The sequence below is a fragment of the Arvicola amphibius genome, chromosome 11, assembly GCF_903992535.2.
Source record: "Arvicola amphibius chromosome 11, mArvAmp1.2, whole genome shotgun sequence".
Lineage (NCBI taxonomy): Eukaryota > Metazoa > Chordata > Mammalia > Rodentia > Cricetidae > Arvicola > Arvicola amphibius.
Genome location: NC_052057.2, coordinates 23,269,149 through 23,297,110, shown reverse-complemented (window position 1 = coordinate 23,297,110; position 27,962 = coordinate 23,269,149). Strand labels below are relative to the sequence as shown.

The 27,962-nt window shown below is 46.0% G+C and overlaps 1 protein-coding gene across 1 annotated transcript; it reads left to right on the top strand.

Moving 5' to 3' along the window:
- Window positions 1–27,875, top strand: Ccdc169 (coiled-coil domain containing 169). Its single transcript, XM_038348199.1, has 8 exons — window positions 1–83; window positions 1,841–1,920; window positions 8,982–9,092; window positions 9,174–9,214; window positions 15,907–16,005; window positions 16,213–16,266; window positions 20,236–20,312; window positions 27,776–27,875. The coding sequence occupies exons 1-8, from the start codon at window positions 1–3 to the stop codon at window positions 27,873–27,875; spliced, it is 645 nt and encodes a 214-aa protein (XP_038204127.1).
- The last annotated feature ends 87 nt before the right edge of the window (window positions 27,876–27,962 follow it).

Sequence of the window (27,962 nt, the reverse complement as noted above, 5' to 3'; positions counted from 1 at the left end):
ATGGGAGAGGGCCGGGGAGACACTTTCGAGGGGGTGAGCACAGACCGCCTGAAACTGGAGCTGCTGGAGGAAATCCACTTGAAGTGAGTGGGCCCCGTGGGCTTCATCTTGCCACTAGACCTCTTGCGACCTGCAGGGTCGGAGCTCTGATGTGCGCAAGGAGGCCCCTGTGCCCGGGTGGGGATTCATGCAGGGCTCACCAGGCACCTCCCAAGGAAGTGTTACATGGAGAGGTTCACTGTATGTGTGTGTGTGTGTGTGTGTGTGTGTGTGTGTGTGTGTGGTGTGTGTGTGTGCGCGCGCGCGCGCGCGCGCAACAGATACGTGCAGTTCCCAGGGTGCCCAAAAGACGGCATCTGATCCCCTGAAACTGGAGTTACAGGTGCTTTTGAGCCTCCATGTGGGTGCTGGGAATCAAACCAGGTCCTCAGCTGGAGTAGCAAGAGCTTTTAGCCACTGGGCCATCTGTACCGTCCCCGTTTGCCTTTTCGTTTAGCAGAAGTCAAGGGAATACAAGTGAGCTGTTATGTTTGTGCGGATCAAGCACAGGGAAATTATAATGCTGGAAAAAAAAGTGACTGTTTTTGATGCTTCCGTTAAATTCATTTTCTTCCGGTTCCTTTTGAAGAACTTCAGAAATCTGGACACTTTTGTAGAAATGGGCTCTGGGACCCTCTGTGCTTTTCTTGAGTGGTGGAAGCGATAGGTCAGCCTTCTACCAGGGAGCTGTATCCTGTCTCTTAAGTGTGGGAGGGAGAGGAGAGGGTGGAGGGAGAGAGGGAGGGAAGGAGGAAAAGAGGGAGGGAGGGAGGGAGGGGGGGAAACTAGTTACATCTAGGCTTGGTGACAAACTCTTGTAAACCCAGTTAGGGCACAGGGGACCTACTGTTTCCAGATAAAACCTGGGCTGAGGCTGCAGCTCTGCAGAAGAGCTCCTGAGTGGCATACAGAGCCCTTTCCCTGTCACACTCCGATAGGATGGCTGGTTTCTTGGTCTTGTACCAAAATGCGAGCATTCTGAGTGCACACTGTGTTTCTGAGACAGTCAAGGTGCAGAACAGGTCTGGGAGAAGTCGCATCTCAGCTCCCTCACCCAGTGACTACAGACCCCAGTCAAGCTTTTTAGCCGGGCCAATTCAGCCAGCATTCAGGACACTGGCTGCCATTCTTGGGCGCATGTTCATGGAACTGTTCGTTTTGTTGTTTTGTTTTTGTGTTTATTTTTGTTTTGTTTTACATTTATTGTGCGCATTTGGCAAGGGTTGCATGTGTCACAGTGCCCAGGTCTGAGGACAACTTAGTTGGCTCCCTCCTTCTACCATGTGGGTTGCAGGGATCAGACCCAGGTTGTCAGGTTTGTAGCGAGTGCCTTCAGCTGCTAGGTCCTCTGGCCAGCCCTCTGCTGTTTCATCATCCTGCATTGCGGTAACCTGCCGCTCACTCATGTCCTAAGCGACCTCAGGGGCGCTTTTGACTTTTGAAATTTTTCTTTTTGTGTATCATTGGTGCCTCCCACATCTGTGTTTGGGGTTATCTGCTGTCACCTATTACCGTAGCTATTCCTCATGCTAATATTTAGCATGATTCGGAGAAGCATGTAACAGCATCATTGGGATCATATTTGAGTGTAGATACATACTGGTTACCGGGGGATTCTGGACTCTGGTGCATTTTAACTCTTAGGACGGACTAATCGGCTTTCATTTCCCTAATAGCCACTTCTCCCGTAAATGGTCTTCCATAATAATTTGGCCCTGAAGTATGGGTGGGTTGCTATGCATTAGTTTTCATATGTTTCCTTTTATTGGATTAATCTTAACAAAAATCTTTCTAATAACAGGGATGTCGTGCATCTCTCGATGCTTGAAATACGGCATAAAATAGTGGAGCTGGAGACCAGCCTCAACAGTGACCAAGCAGGTACACAGTAAATGTGACATGTGGGACTCATGTGCCTGGTGGCTATTGTGGGTGAAACGGCGCAGACCGGGTAATAGGACCGAGCTTTCGATGCTGCTTTTTGGTATAGTAGTTTATAAGAAAGGCTTCCATAGGAACACTTAAGAATGCGAAACCTCTGACTGTATTTGTCTACTTTATAAGCTCAGAGTATTCGTTAATACGCAAAGTTCCGCTGTGTCACATAAATGTGTAATTTAGTGAGCCAATAACAAAATTAATAATAATAATAAAGTCTCCTAAACGTCACAGCCATTTTATCTAAAGTGATAATGGTCTCGTCTAACCCTAGATGTATGTGTTAGTTATCCCTGGCCCTGTGGGAGCAGCCTCTGGCTCACTCACTCAGTAGTTACATGGGCACGGCTAGCTGGACTGTCCTCAAGGGCCTGTCTAGGTCTGGGAAATACAGGAGGCTGGGAATGGCTGAGGCAATGCGATGCTAATCCCATTAGTTAAACATTGCTGAACGGAACAGAATATTAATAGCTTTCTTAGGGAGGATGGAGGATGAAACACAGAGTACCTAGGTCAGGATGGCAGGAGCTCCTTAGTCACTGGTCTGAAACATAAGGTAGTGCCGCGCACCGCGCCCCCGTGTCTGCATTCGGTGCACTTTTTACCCAGTTCGCGAGATTCGGGCAAGGGGCTGGAAGCTAAAAAACACAGACAGAGAGACAGAGACATGGGTCATCCTTGAATTCCCCAAGAATGCCCCCTTTATTGTGTTCAGGGGCAGATTATATAGAGATAGCCACGCCCCAGCCAAACCCACCAGAAACCACTCTCCTGCCATCAGGAACTCCTGAAGGTCTCGTGCTCAGAACAGCTGTAGGCACTCAGATCAGGGGATTACAAGAAATTCAGGATCTGGGGTCTCACTGCTCCCAACAAGGTAGATGGGTGTGAGTTCCCCTGCCCCCATGTTTACTAGGTCTGAAAACTCTCAGGCAGGCAGGTGCCGTTCTCCCCATTTATTAAAAAATGGGATTCAGGAATTTCAATTACTTCTCAGGTCACACAGTTGGTTGAGACAAAAACCTATCATTACTACTGCGGCCGCCATGACTGCACTTCCCATGTCAGCACACAGGACAATTCTGGTTACGTGGTACTGCATGGCAAAGCAACCTCTAACACAGCGGCTTAAAACCAGTTATAGTCGGGTGGTTGGCTGGGTTCACCGGGCTTGTTGACTGGGGTCTCTGTGGTTGCAGCCCAGCGCGCTGGCCCTGTGGTTCAGTCATCTGAAGGTTCAAATGGGCTGGCGTTCATCTCCCTGTCTCACAGAGTGCAGTCCTGAGCGAGCATTCTAAATGGCAGGCGTGGGAGTTCTGGGCCCGTGAGAGGATACTTCCAGAAGGGTGTGTGGTTAGAGCCACTGTGTTCTGTCGGTGTAAACAGGCATGGATTCGAGAGACGGAAGACAGGCGCAGTGTGTCATGGTCCTGTTGCAGGCTGGGACTGAAACTTAGAAGCACAGCTTCTTAGAGAAGCCTTGAGCTCAGCCAGTACCAAAGGGAAGGTCACATTTCATTGTGACCTGTGTGAGAGCATGTAGTATTTCAGCCATTTGCAGAATATAATTCACTGGCCTGGGGAGATGGCTCAGCAAAGGGTACTTCCTGCTCTTCTAGAGGACCCAAGTTTAGCTTCCAGCACCCACATGTGGCAGCTCCAACCACCTGTAACCCCTAGTTCCAAGGAACTGAACAGCCTCTTCTGGCCTCCTCATGTGCCTTCGTGCACATGAAATATACTCACACAAAGCACATAAGCACAGAAATGAAAATGCATATTGTTTGCCACTGTTTAGGGTGTCCTAAACACAAAGCCATTTAGGAAGAATACTGAATAACCAGGAAGGGGACACAGCCTGCAGTGAGAGGCAAAGGTTCCCGAAGGAGACACATTGTGAAGGCTGCTGATACATTAACGAATTTACGAATCCTGAAGGACGCATAAAGGTTCCGATTTTATTACTGTGTCAACCTTATAAGGTTATGACAACTTTTGAGAGCTGTGGTTACCGTCACTGTGTGAGTAATTCCTACACGCTCTCCAGTCCTTAGAACCCTACCCCTGGCATCCTGTGCTTGTGTTCAGCTGCTGCCTTTACCCTCCTCTTCCAGAAAGAACGAGCAATTCTCCAAAGACTTTAGCGAAGTCTTCACCCTTGACTGCATCTGGCTCCACATCTCCTGTCTTGCTCCTGGGTGGCCTGGCCTAACCCCGGTTAACTCTTCACTTGTGTGAAATTCCCTTCTACCCTCACTGGTCAATGACAATACTCCAGAGCTAGGCCCCGTGGTCCTGCATCATTTCCTTCCTGTTCCAGTCATCCCCAGTGTATGCTGACTTGCTGAATTTACTTCATCTGAGGGACAACACACAGACTTCTTTGGATCTATTTTTTTTCAGCTGGCTTCCCCTAAACCTATGCAGCAATACCCTTCAAAACAGTGTTTGTTTTTATTCTTTTTTCCTCTTCTTTTTTATTACTTTATCAATAACACAGTGTTTTTCTGTGAGTATCTGCCCTATTCTTGCTTATCTTTATCTTATTTAATCTAATCCGTTTTATAAACGGATTAATTTACAGGTAAGAGAGCAAGCAAACACAACCAGTTTCAAAACAGGCCCCTTGAAGCCCTTTGACCATAGCACCTATATACAGAAAATGAGGTTTCACACAGTAGCGGCCTCTGAATTTCATCTCAAACCTCAGAAACGAGAAATAGGAAAGACACCTGCTCCTTAGTTTTGTTTGGTTTGGTTTGTTTTTTTTTTTTCATCAGGAGACAGGAACTTTGGCTGCCTTTGAGGCTCGGGGACATTTCCCCTGAGGGGATGGAGGTGGGAAAAGATCCAGGTTTGCACAGCGAGTTCCTGATTGCCTTGGTCACAATTGCATTCACTGGTCAGGAGATTTGCCTCCAGTTGCCTGGAACTCCTCATCGGGGTCACTAGGGACCCGGTGTGCACTCAGGCGTCCTCCCCTCGGCCTGTGCCTTACATTGATTAGAAACCTATCTTCGAAATGCTCTGTTCTCTTGGCCCTTGGCTTGTGACTCTCTCCTTGTCCTCCTAAGTACTGGGCTCTGACATTTCTCGTCATCCAGACTACTGGGAAAAAAAAAAGACTTGAAACACCCCAGCGTTCGGTCCTTTCTTCTTTAATATGTGTAGCAAGTGTTGGGTCATTGTTCCTGTGAGAGTAGCACTGGCTAAGTTAGTTGGCCTTGGGGTGATTGGACTGGGGAGTGCACAGGTGCACCCCTTTGCCCAAATTACTTAGAGTCCTCTTGATCAGCACGTCCGGCCATGCTGGTGGAAAAGCACAGGGTTGCGAACTGGATGGCTTCAGCTGTGTGCATGGAGTTCACAGCCACTATTCTAATGGTTCTCAACCTATGGGTCATGACCTCTTTGGGATCCCACATCAGTTATCCTGCATATCAGATATTTACATTACGAGTCATAACAGTAGCAAAGTTACAGTTATGAAGTAGCAACAAGAATAAATTTATGGCTGGGAGGCACCACAGCATGAGGAGGTGGATTAAAAGGGTCACAGCTTTCGGGAAGCTGAGAACCACTGCTCTCCTGCTCTCTTCTAGTCCATGGTCGACAGGTCTGCTTTGGTGACAATACTATGCAGGGTTTGGAGAGTTGTATAGTATAATTTGAGGCCTTGTCTTACACCTCCAGCTTTACCCTTTCCACTTAAAATTGCTGTGGTTTGCGGGCCTTTTGTGCTTCCATGTGAATTTTCAACGTTTACTTACGTAAAGAATTTCCTTGGAATTTTGATGGGGATTGTGTTGAGTCTCCAGATCATGTTTATAATATTATGATATATATCACGGTTTACAATATTTTGCCCATCATGAGTGTGGGAGGACTTCTGGTGTCTTCTTTGGTTTTGGTCTTAAGGCTTTCCTTGTAGCATTCTTTCACCTCCTAGTTAGATTTATTCCTTGGATTTCTGGGTTTGTTTGGTTTTGAAGCTATTGTGATTTTTTAAAAACTGATTTATTTTTCAGCAAGTTCATACCGCTAATTAGAAGTTGTATTAATTTTTGTCTGTTGATTTTGTTTCCTGCTTCTTTGGTGAAGTGTTTACTGTGTCTGGGAGTTCTGAGGAGTCTGCAGGGTCCTGGAAGTCTAGGATCCTGTCAGCTTCAAATAAGTGATAGCGTGACTTCTTCCTTGCCTCTCGGCACCTTTCACATTTTCCTTACATCTTGGTGTTCCAGGGAGGGCTTTGAGCCCTTTACTAAATAAAAATAGAGAGGGGGAGGAAGGGAAGGAGGGAGGGAGGGAGAGAGGAAGGGAGGGAAGCAGCTATCTGTGCCTAGTTGTAGAGCAAACGCTGTCTGCTTTTCCACATCCAGCACAGTTTTGACTGCGGTCCCTATTGTGTTGAGAAATGTCCTCTCTCTATGGGCAGTTTCTTCGATGCTGTGGTGAAGGGATGTTTTGCTTTGTCAGAGGTTTTTCCTGTGTCTATTGAGATGATCATGCGATTTCTATTCTTCTGTCTGGTCCTGTTGTATTACACTCAATGATTTGCAGATGGTAATAACCATTCATTTCTTACCCCTGATTCTGATGGGATGTCCTTGACCATGAAGCGAAACCTTGAAATACATTCTCAGCAGATGCCTAACTGCCACCAATCCAAAAGCCAAGAATGTCACCAGACAGCATCTGAGGTCTACCGCAGAATTCACCCCAATTTTCTATATCCTACCTGTGGGCACACTAGTATATTTGGAAAATATTTTAAGCCTTTCTTAGTTCTGTAACTAATAAAATATTGTGTAAACTCACATATGGCAGAATGTGTTATTTGGGACAACTTGAACTCATGTTTCTGGGCTGAGAGCACTCACTCATACTTGGCTAAGAATGAAGCCTCACATGCCCTTTGAGGTGAGAGCTGTGTTTTGTATCCACAGCAGCATAATATTAAACCTAAGAATTATACTCATATAAATAAAAAATAATCTATTTGGGGAGCATTCTTGTCTGGCTCTAAAGCTTCCATTGTCACGATACAGATTGAGACAGATGGTTTCAGTCAGGCAGTCAGAAAGAGAATTCCTCTACTTGGGGGTCAGTGGTGTCTGTTGGAAATATGCCTGGTAATTCAGGGCTTTGCCTTCCTCTCCTTCCTGGTGCATTTGGTGCGGTGACTATGGGCTTCCGTTTGGGAAAGTGCGCATCTGGTGTTGGATGATGGAAGGGTGTGTGTCCTGGTGTTGGATAATGGGAGGGTGTGCATCCTGGTGTTGGAAGGTGAGGGGGTGTGCATCCTGGTGTTGGAAGGTGAGGGGGTGTGCATCCTGGTGTTGGAAGGTGAGGGTGTGTGTGTCCTGGTGTTGGATGATGGGAGGGTGTGCATCCTGGTGTTGGAAGGTGAGGGGGTGTGCGTCCTGGTGTTGGAAGGTGAGGGTGTGTGTGTCCTGGTGTTGGATGATGGGAGGGTGTGCGTCCTGGTGTTGGAAGGTGAGGGGGTATGCGTCCTAGTGTTGGAAGGTAGGAGGGTGTGCATCCCAGTGTTGGAAGCCTGTACCTAGCAGGGCCAGTCTGGGGTCGGGCTGTGTCCTGTTGACAGGGTGTAGTGGTGTTTGCTGCTTCCCTCCTCCTCAGACCCCTGCACTATCAGATTGCAGGTTTCATCTCAGATGTGCTAAATAGAAGTCTAAACACAAGCCAATGTCTTTCTTTCTACAAAGTCCAACTTTAAGGTTCTGGGCCTTGATGTTGAATAAGGAACTTTGAGCTGTAAGCTGTGTTTGCCTACTCTCCATTCCCCAATACTGGGTGTTTTAGCCTTAGTAGCTAAAGGGTTTTAGTGAAAAAACAAAAAACTGCTTGAAGGATAAAAGAAAATGCTTAAATATAGTACTACTGCAGCTGAGTAGCTAAAAGGAGACACTTGGGGTCCTAGGAAACTGTGTCTAACTGCAGTTACATCATCTCTTAGCTCGACTTTTACCTTTTTTGCTTTGTTTGTTTGTTTCTGACACAAAGTATGTTATGTAGCCCTGTCTGGTCTGGTACTCCCAGTGTATCAGGCCCAGCCTCCTGAGTGCAGGGTTTAAAAATGTGTGCCATCATGACCAGCGTTCGCTCTAACTTGAGAATGTCACGCAACCTCTCTGAGCCTTGATGTCCTCATTTGAAGAATGACTGACCTTTAAACTATGAGCGCTGCCGTTTTCAGTGTCGAAAGCACATACGTGGTTAAGACTGACTTTAGACACTTGGATACTGGTGCTGGGGGTTATGCAGAGATCTCAAGGGAAGAGACAGGTTCCTGATACTCCCCATATTAGAATATACTGAAGAAAACAGGAAGTGAAGAATAAAGGGGGGGGGGGACAGAGAACAAGGAAGAGCCAGAGGTGCAGGAGACACCAAAGCTGTGCTGAGTTCTGGCTGTGTGGTAGCGTGAGGGTGGGTCTAATCCCAGCAGTCCAGGAAATCCCATTTCTTAGAGAGAAATAGCTCACTTGTCTTACTACTGAAGTCAGGTAAATTTGAATTGGTCCATATTTTACTGTGTATGTCTCTGTGTGTGTACATGTCGGCGCAGGAGTGAGTCTAGGTGCACGTGTTGTGTGTGCATGTGCAGGAGAGAGGCCAATAGCCTCATTTTCTTTGATCACACGTATCTTCTTTACCTATTTGCTAATTATTTAAGACAGGGTCACTTTACTGAACCCAGAGGTCATACATTTAGTGAAAACAAAACAAAACAAAAAAACCCGCTTGAAGGAGAAAATACGTAAATATATTGCTACTGTAGCTGCCAGGGTCTACCTGTCTCTGACCCTCCCCCACCTCTGTCCTGGTCTTTCTTATGAGTGCGCCAAGATCTGAACTAGGTCCTCACGTTGCGCTTCAGGCACTTTATGGGCTGAACCATCTCCCAGTCCTGATTCGTTTTATTTTAATGAACAAGTAATTTTAATGAACAAGTTTCCCCCCCCACCCCCATTTTCGTTCAGGCAGTGAATGGAAAGCCCGGTATGAGACCCAGCTGGAGCTGAATGACCAACTGGAAAAGCAAATCGTGTCTCTGAAAGAGAAAATGGAAAAGGTCCGTGGAAATCCTACAGGTACAGGAGCTGCGATCCCCGCGCGGAGGAGCGGAGGAGGAAGTACGAATACAGCAGCTGTTGGTTTTGTATTTTTTGCAGATAGACTGTCTTCCATTCGTGCCTATGAAAGAATGCCGGTGGTAAGTAGAGGGCGGCTAATTGAAAAGAACCAAGGGAATGGCAGACACGTACAGACTGATGCGGAGCTGCTCAAGAACCCAGCCCCTTAGGCTAGCCTGCCCCTTACAAGCTGGGCTAGGGGTGCAGGGAAGAACAGCCGAGCTGGCTGGGAACTTCCTGCCTCTCACCCTCTAAGAAGCCCGCTGAACACCAAGGGCAGTCTTCTACATATCTAAAACGTGCTCATTCTGTTTCCACATTAACCCAAAACACGTAGACGGAGCTGTGTACACAGGAACATACCCAGATACGGAAGGACACACAAAAGCAGCAGAGCGACCAAGGTTGCCCTGTGACGACACAAATCCCTCAATCTCGATGTTGCCTTCACATTCTTCCCCCTTTTAATGTTCCTGTCATCCTGGATGAATCCTTTTCCACACATTTGAATTTATCCTTGAAAAAGTAGAAAAGCTCCAGGTGAAAGGTGAAAGCAGAGAGAGGGAGAGAGGGAGAGGGAGAGGGAGAGGGAGAGGGAGAGGGAGAGGGAGAGGGAGAGAGAGAGAGAGAGAGAGAGAGAGAGGAGAGAGCGACTGGGAGTGGGTGGAGCTTCTCTTAAAGGGGTCTTTGAATCTAGGACCCTGGGCTGGCCAGGGCACTGCCTGGGCACATCCTGCCAGATGACAGGGCAGGCCAGCATAATGCCTGATTCCTAATACCAAGTCATGACTCTCGCTGAGTCCTTGATGCTGAGAGACAGACTTGCCTCAGAGACCATGCTGAATTTTCACTTGAAAAATAACTCAGACAAAAGCATAGAGATGTGCTGAAAGAAAAAGAAGATACTCTGGAGAGGGGAAGAATGTTACTATAATACTCCGCTGAATTTGCAGGATTCAATAATTGTGATTATAATTTGTGTTTAATTAAGCATGCAAGGTAATACTGTTTATCTCGGTCTCAAGACACCAAGTGAGATAAAGCCGAATGTCTTTGTTTGTTTGTTTGTTTGGTTGGTTGGTTGGTTGGTTTTTCGAGACAGGGTTTCCCTGTAGTTTCTAGAGCCTGTCCTGGAACTAGCTCTTGTAGACCAGGCTGGCCTCGAACTCAGAGATCCGCCTGCCTCTGCCTCCCGAGTGCTGGGATTAAAGGTGTGTGCCACCACCGCCCGGCAAGCCGAATGTCCTTTATAGCAGCAGCAGGTGACACTGAGTGCAGAGAGGCTGTCCACCCTGCCCAAGATGGAACTAGTCTTGCCTTACTCTCTCCCATCCGCTATGCAGTATGCTAACCGCGCCTCAGAACCAACAAGCATGTTTTGAGCAGGTACAGGCAGAACACTATGTGCTTACACAGGTTTCTGGGGACCCGCAAACAGATGGATGTTTTCCTTAGAATAACTGCCATCCCTTAGTGACCAATACAGAGAAACCTCCCATTTTTGTTCATGACAAATGGAGGAGAAATTAGTCTGTTTGCCTTCATCTCTGTCATCTCTGACCTCTTAAGACTCATGCCTTGTCACGAAAATCTGTCTCCCTCCTCTGTCTGAAACAGGAAAACCCAGGTTTTCTCCTCTGTGGTGGCTCACACTGCCCTCTTGTGGCTCTTTTAGGCATGGCCGCTATAGCTAGTGTAAGTGCTCTTTCTTGGTAGCCTTTTAATAGGTGAAGTGTGACCAGCAAAATACTCCCTACAGAAACAAAATCTCTGGTTCCCTGCTTCTTCATGCCTGGAACCTGCCCTCAGAAAGATTCTGTAGCTCACATCGGAAACAATTAATGTTTAAGTCTTTCTTCTTAGTAACATAGAGAAGTTTTCTGAGCCGGAGGAATTGGAAATCTAGCAACAAGGAGCAAGAAACGGGGTCTTGTTTGTGGAAGTATCTCACCCAGGACTGAGGAGCAAGCACAGAGATGAGTGCTGTTGATCCAGTCCCAAGCTCACAAAGGGATGGGAGGTGTCGGATTCCCTGGGACTGGAGTTTGAGGCGGTTGTGAGCCTCGTGATGTGGGTTCTGGGAACCAAGAGTGGGTTGTTTACAAGAACACAAAGTGCTTTTAACCCCCAAGCATCTATCCCTGCAGCGCCAGGTTCAGACTCCGTCTTTGTTGCGGATCATCAGGCTGTAGGAGCTTCTTCCACAGCCGTACTCACAGTTGATGGCGGTTGGTTTGAATGCTACTGTCGTTTCTTCAGCCTTATTGATGCCTTCATTTATACTTTGTATAAAGTGCATTGAGTTGATGTGAGAATTGTATCATGACAAGATTACTGAAGGGATCTTGGATTCTGAGAAGCAGACTATGGAATTCCCTTTGTCTGCCTGGCTGTGATGGGCCCGTGATCAACCCATGCACCCCCCTAATTTGCATTATCCCCAAAGAACAAAACATTTTGCTTGTAGGCAGGTGTATAGCTTCAAACCAGAGAGAAAAGATGGCCATGTGATACATATATGTAATAAGCAGGCTTGCTCACAAGGGGGCACTTGTGGGTTCAGTGTGAAGAATCTTTATTTTTCCATCAGAGCTGGTGTTGTCTGGGGGCTGCCATGAACTAAGTCGGTTAACTAAGTACCATTGCCATTTCTCTCTCTTAACAGCCCCTGTGGGATGTTCTAGCTTGCAGCTCCCCGCCTCTGCCTATTATTGCTGTTGTGGAATTAACATTAGTTTTGAGAAAGACAAGAGGTGACTGGTAAGGGCTTCCTTTCTGTCTGTTATGGTAGAGCAGGCTTTTCCCCTCTTATTTAAATCCAAAGTCTATTTTACTGCAGGTAAGTTAACATGGCCCGGAAGCTTTCGTTCCTCACCTCGCGTTTCAGTCTACTCATAAGGAGCAACCTTTTGAAAACAAGAACGCAGGTGAAAACCCGTTCAGTTAGAACGTGAATGTAGAAGGAGCTGCGGGCAGGCCTGCTTTTCGTCCCGCCCGGCTCCCACATGCCTGGCTAGCTTATGCCCTGAAATAATTACATGGAAACTGTATTTATTTAATCACTGCTTGGCCTATTAGCTCTAGCCTCTTACTGACTAACTCTCACATCTTGCTTTAACCCATATTTAGTAACCTGTGTAGCACCATGAGGTGGTGGCTTACCAGGAAAGATCTTAACCTGCGTCTGTCTTGGAGAGGAGAGAGAGAGAGGCATGGCGATTGCCTGAGGCATCTGCCTCACTTCCCTTCTTCCCAGCATTCTGTTCTGTCTTCCCCGCTTACCTATGTTCTAACCTATCAGGCCAAGCAGTTTTCTTTATTAATTAACCAATGAAATCAACACAAAACAGAAGACCCACCTACACCACGCGAAGAAGCAGCTGTTGTCAAAAGCAGTTGATAGAAGCGTGAAATCGCTGTGCCTTTCCCGAGGATTCGGTTTCTAGAGCACCTCTAGCTACGATTTGTCTTCCCGGATGGCTTTCTGGCTTGTGGCCATTAGTTTATGCAGAGGATAACTGGCTGCTGGGGAGACCAGGAGCATTGCAGTGTCTGCTGTGGCTTGGAAGTGGTGACAGCGTTTGCCCCCTGATAAAAATAATCTCTTTCCTAATACCCAGTTACTTTGTCATCAGCAAAAAGAAAAAATAAAAACCCAGAATAGACCTTAAAGTTATTTAAGAATAATTTAGTACTTTTAAAGCTTTTTTTTTTTTTCTGTATGCAGTCATTTTTCTGTACTGGTCTAGACTCTAGGATATTTGATGATGGTAGTGTTCTAGGGAAATCCAGAGGAGTCCCTGTCTTCTCCAATGTGTAGTTAGTATGACTGCTGGTCTAATTCCCGTGAGAGCGCCAGAGCAAATCTTCCTGGCTGAGCCATACTATAAATTTAAAGCTTGCCACGTGTGTGATGCACAACTCAACGCAGGTGACAGAAGGGAAGAGAGACGCAGCCCAGGAGTCGTGGCCCACACACTTGCTGCCACTTGTGGGCGCAGTGCCGAGGTTGACCGGGGAACATGGATGCCTTGCTCTGTGTGGCTCTGCCACGGAGCGGACAGGAGATGGTAGTGCAGAAAGTCAGGACGATACCACCGTCCTCCAGCTGGTCTGTCGCTGCTGTTTGGTACGTGAGATGAGTGCCCAGCCAACCAACGAAAAAAACAATACAATTCAAGCATGATTTATGTAAGATTCCTAATTTGGGTGTAAATTGCCCACTGGTCGCAAAATGGCCACACTGTTGTGCTTCTCAGGTATGCTGGAGTAGAACGTTCCATTCTACCCAAGACTCTGCTGTGGAGCAAATGAGGGAAGTGAAGGCACAGTTGTCTACACCCTGGGCTCTGCCAGCACTTTTTTTTTTTTAAGACTTTAGTTTATCATTTATTTTAAAATTCACTTTTATACGCATTTCCTTTCCCAACGCACTCTCTATTTCCTGGTCTTAAAAATTCATAAACTGCTCACGTGTAGTCAAAACCAATAGCCAATGCAAAATTCAAAATCATGCTTAGTGCCATTTGAAAATGAATTTATTAGGATACAAATTGTGTGCGTAAAATCGAACGGCCGTTTGGCGAAGTTGAAGAGTCCAATAAGGCTTCTGAACAGACACCCAGGGCTCTGCTTTTAGAGTTCAGTGTGACATCTGGTGGCAGAGAAATGATAGCTGATGCTTGCTGCCTAGAGGACAGAAGTTCATAGGCAAGAGACTGAGGACATTTGGAAGACACGGCTGAAGGACCTGTCTTCCTATGAGACAGTTGAAGAAGAGACAACAGAATGCAGAGAGGGACCCAAGTGACAAGGAAGCCAGGCTCCAGACTTAGCCCTGGGGACTTGGAAGCAGCAGGTATGGGAGACGTAGGACGAGACAGTGAGCGGTCACCACTCAGGACTTGGTGCCACCTCATGGGGCTGGCACACTTTCCTCAGCTAGGAGACTATTTTCTCTTAGCTCTGGACCTCAGAGCTTCAGAAATAGAAAGTGAGAGTGAGACGCACTGAGAAAGGAACGGTGTGCGCTTTGGGATGCAGAGATCCGCTCTCATCTCCCGCCCTGTACCTGGGAAATTCCAGCCGGGTCCACATCACAAGGCCGTTGGGCCTGTGACTCCCTGGGCAGGAAGATCTTTGATAGAAGAAGACTTTGAACTCTGTTGAGGCCGCACTTGCAAAGGTCTGTTCTCTGCCTGTGAACCATGGCAGCAGCAGAGAGACAAAGGCAGAGCTATTCCTGGTGTCGTGTGTGGGATTCCGTTGTTGACTGACTGGGCTTAAGGTTTCCTTAGTTTTGCTAAGCTTTTGTAGGCTGCCTGAGGGACTAGGATGAGTCTGCTTCCAGCCAGCCTGCTTTCCCTGCCCTGTGGGGAGACCTCGAGACTGCTCTCCCAGCCTCCCGCTTCCCCTCCCCGCATCTTCACAGGGGTATTCCTGATCTTTGCTCTTCTAATCCCATCTTGGCAGCTACGTCACAGAAGGCTGTGTATAAACCAATGGTACCGAAAGTGACGTAAGAAAGAAGAAAGGTGGTTCAAGTCTGTCTGGGACACTGCATAGCAGGCAGATCTGCCCCGATTGGTACATATGACACCAATTGATCAGCCCAGGGTGACAGTTAGGTTTCTCAGGCCTGATCATGACCCTAAGATATGCCCTAACTGTCGGGATACTGTGGAAAGAAGCCATGAGACCCTGCAGGAGTTTGGAAATAGGGGGTTCACAGCAAGTTGCAATGTAGCCTGCTTTGGGATGATTAGAGACAGGGAGACAGGGAACTGTTAATAAGCAAGTAGGACACGCCTCAAGTCCACTCTGTGAGAGACAGGTGAGGCCCAGACCAGGTGGATCTGGTATATGAAGGAGAGTGTCCTGATGGGGGGTGACAGGAACCCCAGAACTGCGATAGTGCCTCCGGAGAAAGCCCGCTGAGGACTGGACTGCATCTTCTCTTGGACGTCATAGGCATGAGAGTGACCTCATCGTCTCTAGTGTTTTGGGGAAATCTAAATGCTACATTTTAGCCATGCATTTCTCTAACTCTTCAATATGTATGGTGTTGCTGGTCTTAGTCACCATGATCTGTTTCTTCCCCTCTTTTGGGGGAGAGGAGCCTTCAGTTTTTCTCTCTGTGGATGCCTGGTGTCCGGTCGTTTACACTGGTGTATCAAATAGACATGAAGCATACAGCTGGCAGAGGAGATGCAGTCTTTGCCCATACCCCATTGTTAGAAAGGCAGCAGCTGTGTGATTGACAGCTTCCGGGTGTGTGACCCCCCCCACCCCCAACCGTCTCACCTGGGTTCTGTTTCCTCGTCAGCCACGCATCTCTGGTCTAATTACGTAAGCCCCAGGGCTGCAATTTTCCTTACAGTAAACAGAAAGACAGGCTATCTCGTGATTCAAACCAAATGAAGTCATCTGTGGAAAATATATAAATTCTGATTTCTCTTCCCATCTTATAACCCTTTACTCCTCACTAGAAACTTCCATGCAGAGGTGCAGTTCTGAGTCTTAATCCAATTTGGGGGCCTGGGGACAACAGGTTAATTTGAAATAAACCAAGAAGGTATTTAATTCACAGAACAGAGTTCAGTAAACATGATAACTATGTATTATTGCTGTTACTTTAACGCGGCCTAGCGCAGCGCATGAAGTCAGAGTCACACTTGGCTATAGCAGTTATTCGCTGGCAAACATTTTCATGAGTTTTTTTTATTGTTGCTTGGAGCTACCCGTGCATAAAATTCACCTTTCATATTTTCAGGAATCTTTAAACATGTTACTCAAACAACTCGAGAAAGAAAAACGGAGCCTCGAAAACCAAGTGAAGGACTACGCGCTTAAACTTGAGCAGGAATCCAAGGTTGGTTAACTCCATATGAAGCAACGAACGCTCTTGAAGTCGCCGTTCGTTTCTGGTATTTCCTACGAACGCCTTCACAATCAGGAAGTTTTTACAAACCCATTTCATTTGCTATAAAAAGTAGGAGACATAAGGCCAGACGTGGTAAAGGCCCCATTAGTGTGGCTACCCCTCTCTCACACAGGATTTACCGGTTGTCTTTAATAGGCGTACCACAGGACCAACAACGAGCGCCGGGCGTACATCGCAGAAATGTCGCAGGTAAACGCCTCTGATTGCAAATTCTAGACACTTCCTCTGGCCGTCCATCATTTTGTCTTCCCATTCTTGTTTGTTTGGCAGAGAAACAAATGCCAAAATTAAGGAAGGAAACAGACTGGATTTTTTTAAAAAAAAAAATATGGCAAGTGGAAAGGAAAAGACTTAACTTTTATACAGAGATGAAATGGTCTCCCCAGTTAAAAGATAACTGTGTGTAGTTTGCTCGTAATCACTGTGATGCAGACAAACTGGTAATCTTCAGGTGTCACTTCCTGTCGGCGGTGGATCTGAGCTACCCAGCCACGCACACCCGTCAGTAGAAAGCGATCAATACATTGTGTGTGCCTAACTCTTGAAGGCTTCCGTTGGATTTTCAGTTTCATCTGTGACATTGGTGGTATTACAGAGGTCATGCTTTACATCGCCATGGTGACTTAGGTTGCCTCATGCTTTATAGGACTGCCTTCATCTTAGCGGCTTGTCACACACACCACATCATTCAGCATGTATATACACCTTGATAATTGATGTTTACTTACATATTTAAATTATATTAACCTTAATTTGCTATGCATCTTATGATTAGGACGTGGATTCAGTTTTCAGTAAATATTATCCAAACACAAGTTTCCAGCCATCAGATGGATGTATGAATCTCAGGAAAATATTCTAGATTGCCAAGAGAAATTTAGAAATTATTGGCCCACAGATAGTGATCGCAGACATATGAAAGAATGAGATACAGTAGGGACTATGAGTAAGGTAAAAAGAAAAGATGGTTCAGGACATAGTTCTGAGGCCAGAAGGAGACTGCAGCTAGGCAGACAGGGAGTTAGAGGACCTAGAGACATGGAGATCAAAGTTAGTGATACAAAACTTCGGGAATGATCTATGAAATAATTCAGAGGAGGAGCTAGGCGTGGGGATTGAAGCCCCAAAGGCCAAGTGTGGGAGGGAGTTGAGAATGGAAATCAGAATTACGGTGGCAAAAGGGTGCTTGGGGCTTCGTGTCAACAATACGGTGGTGGGTCCCTGTCATCTCAGCCTAGGAAAGCAATCAAGGCCAGCTTCCTGGTCCTCAGCCTTGTCTGGGAAGCAAGGCTTGTACCTGCAGCACAGGCTCCCTCCGGTCCATTCTCTAACCCCACGCTCTGCCTGGGACACACTCTTCCTCATCCAGCCTGTTCCACTCCATCTCAAGGTCTCTTGTGAGCACTAACTTCTCTGTGAGGCTTTGACTTGATGGAAAGACCACAGACCATGAAGCCAGACAGACTGGGGTTGACTCCAGCTCTTCTTTTACTTGCTGTGTTACCCTTTAAAATTGTGAGTAGGTGAATGTGTGTGTGTGTGTGTGTGTGTGTGTGTGTGTGTGTGCATCTGCACACATGGGCCAGAGCAGGCCACTTGCTGTCTTCCATTGCTCTCTGCCTCGTTGCCCTGAGATGTCAACCTAACCTAACTGAACCTAACCTAACCTAACTGAAATGGTTAGGTTGACTGTGTAAAACCCTCTTGGGATCTGTCTGTCTCCTCTTTCCAGCTAGAACTTTGGTGGTGGCAGAGCCATGCCTGGCTTACTGCTTGGATGCTGGGGTTTTGAACCGAAGTCCTCCTGCTTCCAATCTCTGAGCCCTTAGCTCCTGAGACATCTCCCCTGCCCTCCTTGCTGTATGACCTTTCTGGACCCTTGAGTAAGGATCTGATACCGTCGTTGGCCTTCCAGTCTGATGGAGTATTTAGAGAGCCCTGCGTGTGAAGAGCACACACCGTGAAATGTGTGACACATCAGGGCTCTAAACCCCAGCAACCGGAGGATGCTACCTCCCCGTTCCTTTCTGATTTTTTGAGGTTCTTGCTCTGTGATGGGGTTTCTACTTGCCTTCTGGTCTCTTATAGTGAACACCTGTGCTTGACTCTTCCTCTTGCCTTATTGTTTACTACGAAGACCGATAGCCAGTGTTCAAAAGCATTTACACAACTGATAATAAAAAGCCTATTACTAGGGAAAAAAAATCCATTCATGTAAAACACCCTTGAAGATTTTGTCTAAGGAGAAAAGTGAAAGTCTTTTGCCCCTGAACCGTCCATTTACCTTTATTTATCTTTAAAAAAAAATCACTTAGGCTGGCCTATCCTCCTCACTGTGCAAACTCATTGAAGGCACAATCAAAGCCAACAGCTTTCCAGGAAGGCGTTAATCCTGCCCCCGGTATAAATGTTAATGAGGATTTCACTCTAGAGTGAATTGCTAATCTCTGTCTTCAAAGGTTGGTTCTGGCCCTGAGCAGGCGGCAGTGCCTGGGAAGGTTAATGGGTGAGTTTTGTTCTTCCCACACTGAATGCATAAATAATGGATCCTGTGGGAGCTGTGTTTGCTCAGTCGGCTGAGGACGTGTCTGTAGTGCTCGGTCTGCCTGTCTCCTCCTCCAGCCCCCGGCTTTGTCACCTGGTTCAGTCCCTGCTTTCCTTCCTGTGACCTCTACGGGAAGAATTTAGACAGATAAAGAGAGTGGTGTGGAGGACCGGCCTGGCTTATTGCAGAGTAAACACACTGTCAAGCGGTGAGGGAAGCCAATGACCAAAGAGACCCAGGGCCTGATCCTACACGCTAGGCAACCATTATACAGTTTTCTAAGGTCTCCTGAGGGGCTTTGTCCTGTCCAGTTGACTGACAGGCCTGTTTGGAGCCGTACTTATACGAGGAAGCAATGGTGTTTCTCTGTTCTTTATCAGAAAGCCTTCTGCGATAGAGTGACCCTGTAAAGGGTTAGACTCCTCCAGCCAGATTTAGGTCTCCACTCAGGGCCCTCCGGACAGCTCAGGTGTCAGGCTCCTTCCAAGGTCAAAGATGTGACTTGGGTTCCTTTTCTAGTCAGTAATTAAAGTCCGCTTTAATTCTTGGTTTAAAGATGTTGATTGTAAGGGAGGATCTAGGCCTTGGGTCTTCCCAGACTGCTAATATCTTAACCTGTAGCTAACAAGCAAGATGGGCATGCTTTGCGGGCAACCGACTCCCCCACCAGAGGTCTTCTCATTTACACACCCTGTGTAGAGATCCTGCTTCACACGGACTCAGATGCACGAGGAATTATCAGAGTGCAGCAGGACTAGCTTCTCAAGAGTGTTATGAGACCTGATAAATTCAAGTTCTGGTGTTCGTTCTGAATAACATAGGATCTTAGCGAAGGGCGTGAGAGCTTTAAATAGAAACGCTTTGGGCTTACAGATGCAGTGTCTGCCTACAAAAGAACGTGAGCCTGCGTGGGAGCCAGAGGAAGGCAGCAGGTGCCTTACTCCCAGTCTAATCGTGGCAGGGCCTCTCAGGGAACCTGTTAGGCTGGTGGCCATGACACACAGATCTTCACTAACAGCCTTGGGTGGTCTCCCTACTGTCGACATAATGTCCTAAGAGCCTCTCCTGGCCCCTCAGATGCTGCCGTCTTTGGCTTATATTACTGAGTTTCTTCTCTCCAGTTTTGCCCTTGATGGATGAACTCATTCATGCAAGGCTTCTGTGGCCATCTGGACGTTGATTGGCCTCCGGTGTTCTTGAATTGCCCGAGGCGTCCTTTTGCCTCTCCATGAAGAACTACAACAGGGATGGAATATTTAACACGGTCTTACCTTTCTGCTTTAGCACTATATGTACTGTTCCTTGTGTTTTCTGTCTTGCTGGCGGGCCGTGTGCTTTACATATGTTTAATGTCTACTACAGGAACTCTTAGAGACCCCCACACACGCGTGACTGGTCTTCAAAGCTTTCTCTGTCAATTAAAAGTCACGTGGACTATGGGGTCCAGAGGGGGTTTGTACAGAAACTTAAATGGTTGATCCTAGTAGAAAATGGCTGATCTTCCTGTCCCTTAGCCGCCTCTACACATGCTAAGAGACATGTCCGTGAAGGAAATGGGCTGAAAATGGATCAGTTGGGAAGGAAGAAAATAACACGCTGTTTTTGCATTTCAGGTTTCTGGCTTAAATCAGTTTTCTAAAAGGCAACAGATGGATCCGCTGCCTAGAATGAGAGAGAGTCTGGTGAAAACGTACGTCTAGGTAGATCTCCCCTCGCTAGCTAATTATACTCGCCCGCGAATGGCGCTTACCCGACAGGTGTCCTTTATACTTTGGAAGCCGAGATTCTAGATTTTGGAGCGGTGTACAAAAAACGCACACGGGAAGAGACTGCACACCCCACAAGCATGAGATTCGGGGTCCCAGAAGACCTGTTAGTCTCCACACCCGGGTTAAATGAAAGCAGCATAGCACCCGGGGAGAGTGAAAACCACACCACTAACAACAACACAGACACTGTTCGGGTCTGCCGTGACCTCAGAGGGGAAACATGTTGGTTGCTATGGACACAGTACAGTTTAGACTACCCATCCCATGTAAATGCAGCCACTTTGTGATGGAGAACAAAGAAACTCTGAGGTATTTCCAGGTCCTGTAGGAAATGTGGCACCACCAGATCCTTCTCTATATAACCTTGTCGCCATGTGTGGGAGCATGTGCATATATAACACTGAAAAAATTTAAACCAAGATAGAAGTTAGTTCCAAATCAATCCCGCCCAAACACAGTCGAGACAAGAGGTAGCCGAGGGATGTGTACTATGACAGGTTTCTTTGGAAAGACTAATGATGTAGCTCATTTTTGCCCAATTCTCATCTAGATGGATTGAAGTATATTTTTCATTCACAATCATTGCTTTTTGAAATTACAATTAATTATCTTTACACATGTTCATCGTGGAATTATAATGTACTTTAAGTCTTAAAAATTGACAAAGGACCTCTATAGAGAAAGAATCAAATTGTTGTATCTGAGATTCCCAGGCCCATCTTGGTGGTAAAAGACTTGATGGTAGGTTCTAGAACTCAGGGCACACTTGTATTTGAGCTAGGATGTGTCCCAGAGAAAACCTACAATTGAAGTCCGCAAGGGAAAAGGCTCCTGGGATCAAGACTGAGAGAACTAGGTGCCACCTTGTGAAATTCTGTCTAAGCAGACCCCACTGACACTCTTGGTCCCTCCAAGAATGAGTTACGATGGCATGTTGACAGCACGTGAGGTTTTTATCCCCTGGGGAGGCTCACTGGCTGCTTAGCATCCAAAGTTTCTGTTGGCCAGGGTCACTCCTCTACCTAACTCCCACTACCATTCCAGACTCTACAAATATAATCAGGTGTGATCAGCAGTGTAGGCACAGGGGACATTATTACACAGAGGGCAAGGCTTTACCAGGACAGGGAACTGTGACCACCTGGGCACTCTTTTCTGAGGACAGTAACTCCTGTCTCAGCTGTTCTCTGCACAGCCACCTTACATAGCTACCTTTCGGTTTTACCTTTACTCTAATCTAGATCTCTTTGTAAAATATCCTGCTACTTTTTTTTTGAAATTTCCTTTGATACTTACGAGGTACTTGGAAAGTTAAGTTAAGCCTTATTTGCACAGCGTTAATGTATGTATTCATAAACATTAATGTACGGACCATAAACACGCCCAGACGTTGACTCTGAGGACAGTTTGGATTTTCACTGAATACTATTGAGGTTGGTTGTGTCAGAGCGTGAACTCCGAAATCACGTCATCCTGAGTCTGAAGTCATCATCCTGAGGGGCCTGCTACCTGGCAGATCTCATCAGGTTTAACTGAAGGACGCCTAAGGAGATCATCAAGTTGCCCATCCCTTCCTGCCCCCTTGTGGAGCAGTGGCCATGCACCATGCCTCCATCTGCTTGTTTGGGGCCTCTGAGCCTTCGGTCCGCACTGAGCCTGAGGTGCTGATGTAGGAGGTGGATGCTGTGGGCTGGGAACTCTCATTCAGTTGCCTAATAGACTTCAGAGCTGCTCATTCCTACCCAGATCCCTTCTGTCTCTGATGAATGCACACACTGTAGATTGCCACTTAATCATCTTTGAATGGATTGCTGAGATGACGAGTGGTCAAGCGGCTGGACCAGTAAGACTGTCGCTGTCTGAAACTGTCAGCAACCCTTGAACCTCCCCCAATAGGAATATCTTCCTGAGGAGGTATTGAATATATGCATGTAGTCAGGACTGCCATAAAATAGTGTCTCCGGGTTACTGACCTGACCACGGAATGGGATAGCCTGCTTTTGTGGGTCATTCAAATGTGAGTCATACAATCAATGGTGGGGCTAAGCGCCTCACAACGGAGTTGACCCCAGGTGGCCGATGGACGCGGGAGGAGGTATCAGCACCATCTCTCAGCTGCTGAGGAGAGTGAGGGCTGTGAGGCGCCGTCAGAACACGAGCGGGAGCTGGGGGAGTGCGGAGTTAGATGGCTGCTGGGGAATGGTGCTTAGTATTCTCTTCTCTAGCTGCTCATACACTCACTCTGTCTGTCACCAATGCTACTTCTGAAAACAACAGTGCATTCACACCGTAAGGCCTGCACACGGATGTCATAGCGGCTTTACCCATGATAGTCAAAGGTGGAAAAACCCTAAAATGTTCATCAGTGGGGAATGGATATGTTATGTCTATGCATGTATTCTATATAAGCCGTAGTAATAAAATGCCATTTATACAACATTTGGATAATTCTCATAGTTTTCTGTAAAGGACTATGTAAATGTGCTTCCATTCACAAAGTTCAAAGAGGGAGGAGTAAGCTGGTATGTGGTCAGCTGGTGTTATAGCCTTAATGTTTGTTCCGGTTCACATTCTCGTATGGGCTCATCAACTGGCGTGTGTAACCCAGAGGCTGAGGTAGTTCACTTATTTTTAAAAAGGGTTAATTTAGCCTTAGTTTGAAAGATTCTGGTCCAGGATCGGTTGCCCTCACTGTGCTGTGCCTGTGTCAAGCAGCTCACTAACGCTGGGTAGTGCAAGGTAGGGAAAACCGCCACACACAAGGCGGGGAGAAAAGGAAAAGAGAGAGGGGCTGGGTCACACTGCTGGCTTCAAAGTTATGTTTCCAGTGACCCCAAGACTTCCCACCAGACCCAGCCTCCTGCAGACCCCACAGCCTCCCTCCTCCCACCAGTACTGCCTGGGATCATGTTTAACACACGGACCTTTGGGTCATGGGCAGCATCCATTTGCAGAACCAATGTTTGAGCACTGGCTTATGACATTGTTTGACACTCAGAAGAAATCAGAGTACCAGGAGAGACCCAGTTAAGAGAAATTCTATTTAAAATGTCAAGCAAAAAGTGATTCTGCCCAGATGAATATCACCAATTATGTTCTGACTTCGTGAAATTGTTTCTGTAAATGAACAGGATTATCTGCGTCTCACCGATTCTGTTCTAAAGACCCCTGCACACGCTACTTATAAAGAATTGCTAAGATAGTGAAGGGAAACACTATTTAGAAATAGGTTAGGAAGTTACAAAGCTGACAGGTAGCTTTGGGCTATGGTCCATGGAATACATTAGCTGAGAAAACCGGACTTTACAAATAAGGAACTCAAACGGTGATGGAAACCACAAACCACAGCAACCACTCGGCCGAGAGCCAACTGTAACATTTCTTTTTCTTTGCGATGCAGCCTCCTCTTTCTTGATGAAAGTTTTATATCGAAGGCCCTCAAGGAAGACAGAGCTTTCCTTCATGCTCCTGAATAAAAGCATCTATGGGATATTAATTGTGTCTTGTTGAGGGAGAGATTATCTGGAAAAATTTATTTCTGAGACAAGAAGCAGATATAGGAAATACAGCTAACATCTGCAGCCTTAAGACAATAATTCAACAAACTTTGCCAGCATGAAGAAGCTCTACTAGATTCTAGACAATTCTAGAGTGCAGATTTTAGAGTACATAACTTATGTAGAAATATTTATAATAGTAAATAAAAGTATAATGTAAAACAACTTGGTAGGGTTATGGATGATTTGTGTTTACCCATTTTTAGTATTTTCTATGAATTGTGCAGTTTTATTTCATTTTAATGGGAATAAAAAATGAAGAAAAAATTCACGATAAGCTAGTTTGCAGAAGTCTCTAAGTAAAAATAACAGTATTCAGTATTGTTCTTTTAATAAAGCAAGAAGCATGATGGTTAATAAAATTTTGCACTGACTTGCTTTGGAGCAGACAGAAAACCAGTTTTCCTCTACCACTTATCCAATGTGGCTCTACATGAATAGTCTCTCTTAGACTCAGTTTATCCCCTTGTCAAATGAGGGTGAAACCTGTACTGGATGGTTGCTAGGAGAATTGGGTTTTGAAAAACTCCTGACTTGATAAATATTCTCAAATTTAATCCCGTTCCAGTGTGTAGCTCATTAGTAAATACAAAGAGTAAGTAAAATAAAAAAGAATCCATTTGTAAAGAGAGAAAAATAAGCATGAGCGATAACTTGAGCACGCAACAACAATTATGCCACACTCTTGTGCTGGAATCATTTATGTAATACCCGTAAAGTGGTTGCTAAACCTTACTGAACACACTTGAACAATGTTGCAGCCTGTTATTCCCACATATATATTGATGCACAACTGAAGCAATCTGCAGGTACAGTAAAGCGGAGTGGTTTTCAGTGTATTCTCCAGGTTGAATACCATCACCACTGATTCTAGAATACTCCACCCCCCCACAACTCCCAAAGAAGAATCATACCTTTGAGTAGTTAGCTCGTACCCTCTAGCTCTTGGTAGTCACTAATTTTTCTGTTTCTGTGGGTTTTCCTATTATTATGTCGTACGAGAGTGTGCAGGGTGTGGCTCGCCAGTCCAGCTTTTGTTCTCAAGATAATCCGCATTAAGCACAGACAGTCAGATTTATCGTGATGATTAGCTAGCATCCCAGATTTTTTTTTATAGAGCATTGGTTATCAAATCATCAGTTGGTGGGGATCTGAATTATTTATACATTTCTGATAATGTGAATAATGTTGCTATGGATACTCCCGACAAAGTTTTATGCGTGTTCTTTATTTATTTGAATACAAAGTAGCAGACTTTCTGGTGGCATTTTCACATATACTTGTGTTTGAGTATCCCTTCTGGTCCTGTCTGTTCTTCTCCCCCATCTCTCTGCATCCCCTGTTTTCATCTTCTGTCCTCAGAATGCCCTCTCCACTCTCATACCCTCAAAACTACTTCCCCCAGAAAGGCCTCTGTCTGGTTTCTTGGCATCCACACCATTTCCAGATAAACACACATAAAACTTGGAAGCTGAGATCCGTGTCTGAGAAAGGAGCATGTGCACCTGTCCTCTGGTCCCACGTCACCTTGTTTAATATAGTTCCATCTTCACCTTTATTTCATTTTCATGGATGATTAAATTTCCATTGTGTCTATGTGCCACATTCTCTCTGTTGATGGACATCTAGTCTGGTTCTGTTTCCCTGCCGCTGTGAACAGGGCAGCAGAGACCATGGGTGTGTGTATATATCTGTCATGGGGTTCAAGTCCTTTGGTTATGCATCAGAAGCAGCACAGCAAATCCATGTGGTAATTCCAGTTCGGGTCTTTAGAGACCCGCACCATTCTCCACAGAGGCTGTACCACTTGACCCCATCTCCAACGACGATTAGGGTTCATCTTTCCCCACACCTCCATCAGTGTTCGCTGCCATTAGCTTTTCTGCTGAAAACCATTCTGACCTGGGTGAGCTGGACTCTCAAAATCATTTTATTTGTATTTCTCTGATGGATAAAAGATGTTGGATACTTTCTCAAATTTCTATTCACCATTTTTCTTCTTTTGAGAACCACCTGTTCAGTTCACCGGCTCATTTATTAACTCGCAGTCTTGGTGCTTCGGGGAGGGGGTTAATATTTGCATCCCTTTATCTATTCTAGATATTAATGTCCTGTCTGAAATATAGCTGGTCAGGAGTTTCTCCGTTCCGCAGTTCTCTTTGTGCCTCTGGCTGTCTCCTTGCTATGCAGAAGCCGTTTAATTTCCTGTGATCCCTTTCACTGTTGGGTTGCTTTGCCGAAAAATGAATGCTGCTTGCTGTATCTTGAGGTGCTGCCCGCCCCCCCCCCTTTTGCTGATTTGAAGTATGACAGTTTCAGCCTTTCATGTTGTAAAGTGAGCTTTTATTGACAGCTTTGTTCTCCCTCTTCCATTCTAGCTTTATTGTGTCTGTATTTTTGGTTATCTTTCCCATTTCATCAAAACTGGGCATTTTATATAATATCACATAGCTATTCTGAATCTCAGATGCTCCCTCTTCCCCGGGGCTGAAGGCTGCTGTTACGGGGTGACTTTTTAAACTTCATTCTATGAAGTTGGTATTTTCCCTCATGAGTGGCCACTTTACATTCTGCTGGGTTCACTAAGTGGTTACTTTGGAATTAGCAGAAAAATTTAAAGTGCTTGTAATCAATAACTCTCTTCCTTCCTGGGGGACTCTGCATGTGTGTTTGGACGGGCTCTCCATACCCAGCCATACCCAGGAAAATCCCAACTCTGTCTTTGCCTTCCCTTCTGCTCCTTAGTGCCTCAAATTTAGCCAGAGGTGAGAGCTTAGGTCCTTCCCAAGTCTTTCTCAAGAACACACATGGTCTAGATATGTATAGTTACACTTGAGTATGGTGCTCCAGATTCCAGGAAGTGTGCTCAAGATTCAGTCCCTCCCCCCACCCCCGCCTTTTAACTTTCTTGGTTAGTTTAGTTTTAAATAGTAGTAGCCATGAAATTAAATGATGGCTTCAATTTGTTCCAGCAAATTCTCCAGAGAAGGCCAAAGAAGAAGAGCTATGCAGCCAGAGATTGGCGGCTCCCATAGTATGTGTCTGGCTCCTGGTTTTACCATAGCCACGGGCTGTTGGTTTTCTCAGAGGTAAGGGGCAAGTGTAGGACTAGGGAAAATTAAATTCTGCATAACTCAGTGTTCTCAACAACACCCCAAGTTTTTTTTTGAAAAATCTTGAGATTTGCTATGAATTTTTGATTTCTAGAGTTCTAAGGTACTTGGCTTACTTCTCTTTGTTTTTCCGGGGGAGAGAAACATTTCCCTGCATAGAAGGAAAATGGCAGGTCTTTACTTTATCATTGTTGCTGAGACAATGCTCTAAGATAGCTTTAAAAGCCCTGGAACTGGAGCAGCCTCTGCTGTCTCAAAAAAGAACACAAGGAAGCAACCTTCACAAATCTGTCTAGGTCAGTCAGAGAAGATTCCACGGGATGGAAGAACAGAAATCCGTGTGCTGGTCTTAGTTTATTGTCCCTGTTCTATTTCTTGGCCTCTCCCTGTTCTTGCCTTTAATTTGAATTAAAAGGTAAGTAGCAGATTGGTCCCCCTCAATCTTTCTAGACAAGGCCTTCCACGGTGGGTACCTGATGAGTTGCTTCTGGAGCCTGGCCCTTTGTGTGCCCGCGTTTGCAGTGGTTGCCCTATAGCTGCAGCCAGATGATGCCACGTGGTTGCCCAAGACTGGGCTGTAGGCAGAAAGTGTCAATGAAGACTTCCTTACTCCCGACCGGAGGAACGGGGTCAGCCATATGTGGCAATATGGTTTTGTTGTTGTTGCAGACAGAGGTGACAGAACAAATATGATCAATGCTTATTTTATTTCAGTGGAAGATACAATTCCGTTAATCAGAAGATAACGAATGCCAAGAAAGGACCAGTAAAAAAGGTTACCAGATCAAACCATCTTCCAAAACTCAACCCGTGATTCCAGAGCTGGGCAGACTTCTATTTTTTTCCATCTTTTCTTCATCCAGAATCTTCAGTTTAGGAGGCGGACACTCAACACATTCCT

Bases quoted from the DNA above. Each gene is read 5' to 3' on its own strand.
- Ccdc169 (XM_038348199.1), top strand. From the start codon at position 1: ATGGGAGAGGGCCGGGGAGACACTTTCGAGGGGGTGAGCACAGACCGC. The intron at 16,006-16,212 runs GTTGGTTAACTC...TGTCTTTAATAG, and splicing joins AACTTGAGCAGGAATCCAAG to GCGTACCACAGGACCAACAA. The intron at 16,267-20,235 runs GTAAACGCCTCT...TTTGCATTTCAG, and splicing joins ACATCGCAGAAATGTCGCAG to GTTTCTGGCTTAAATCAGTT.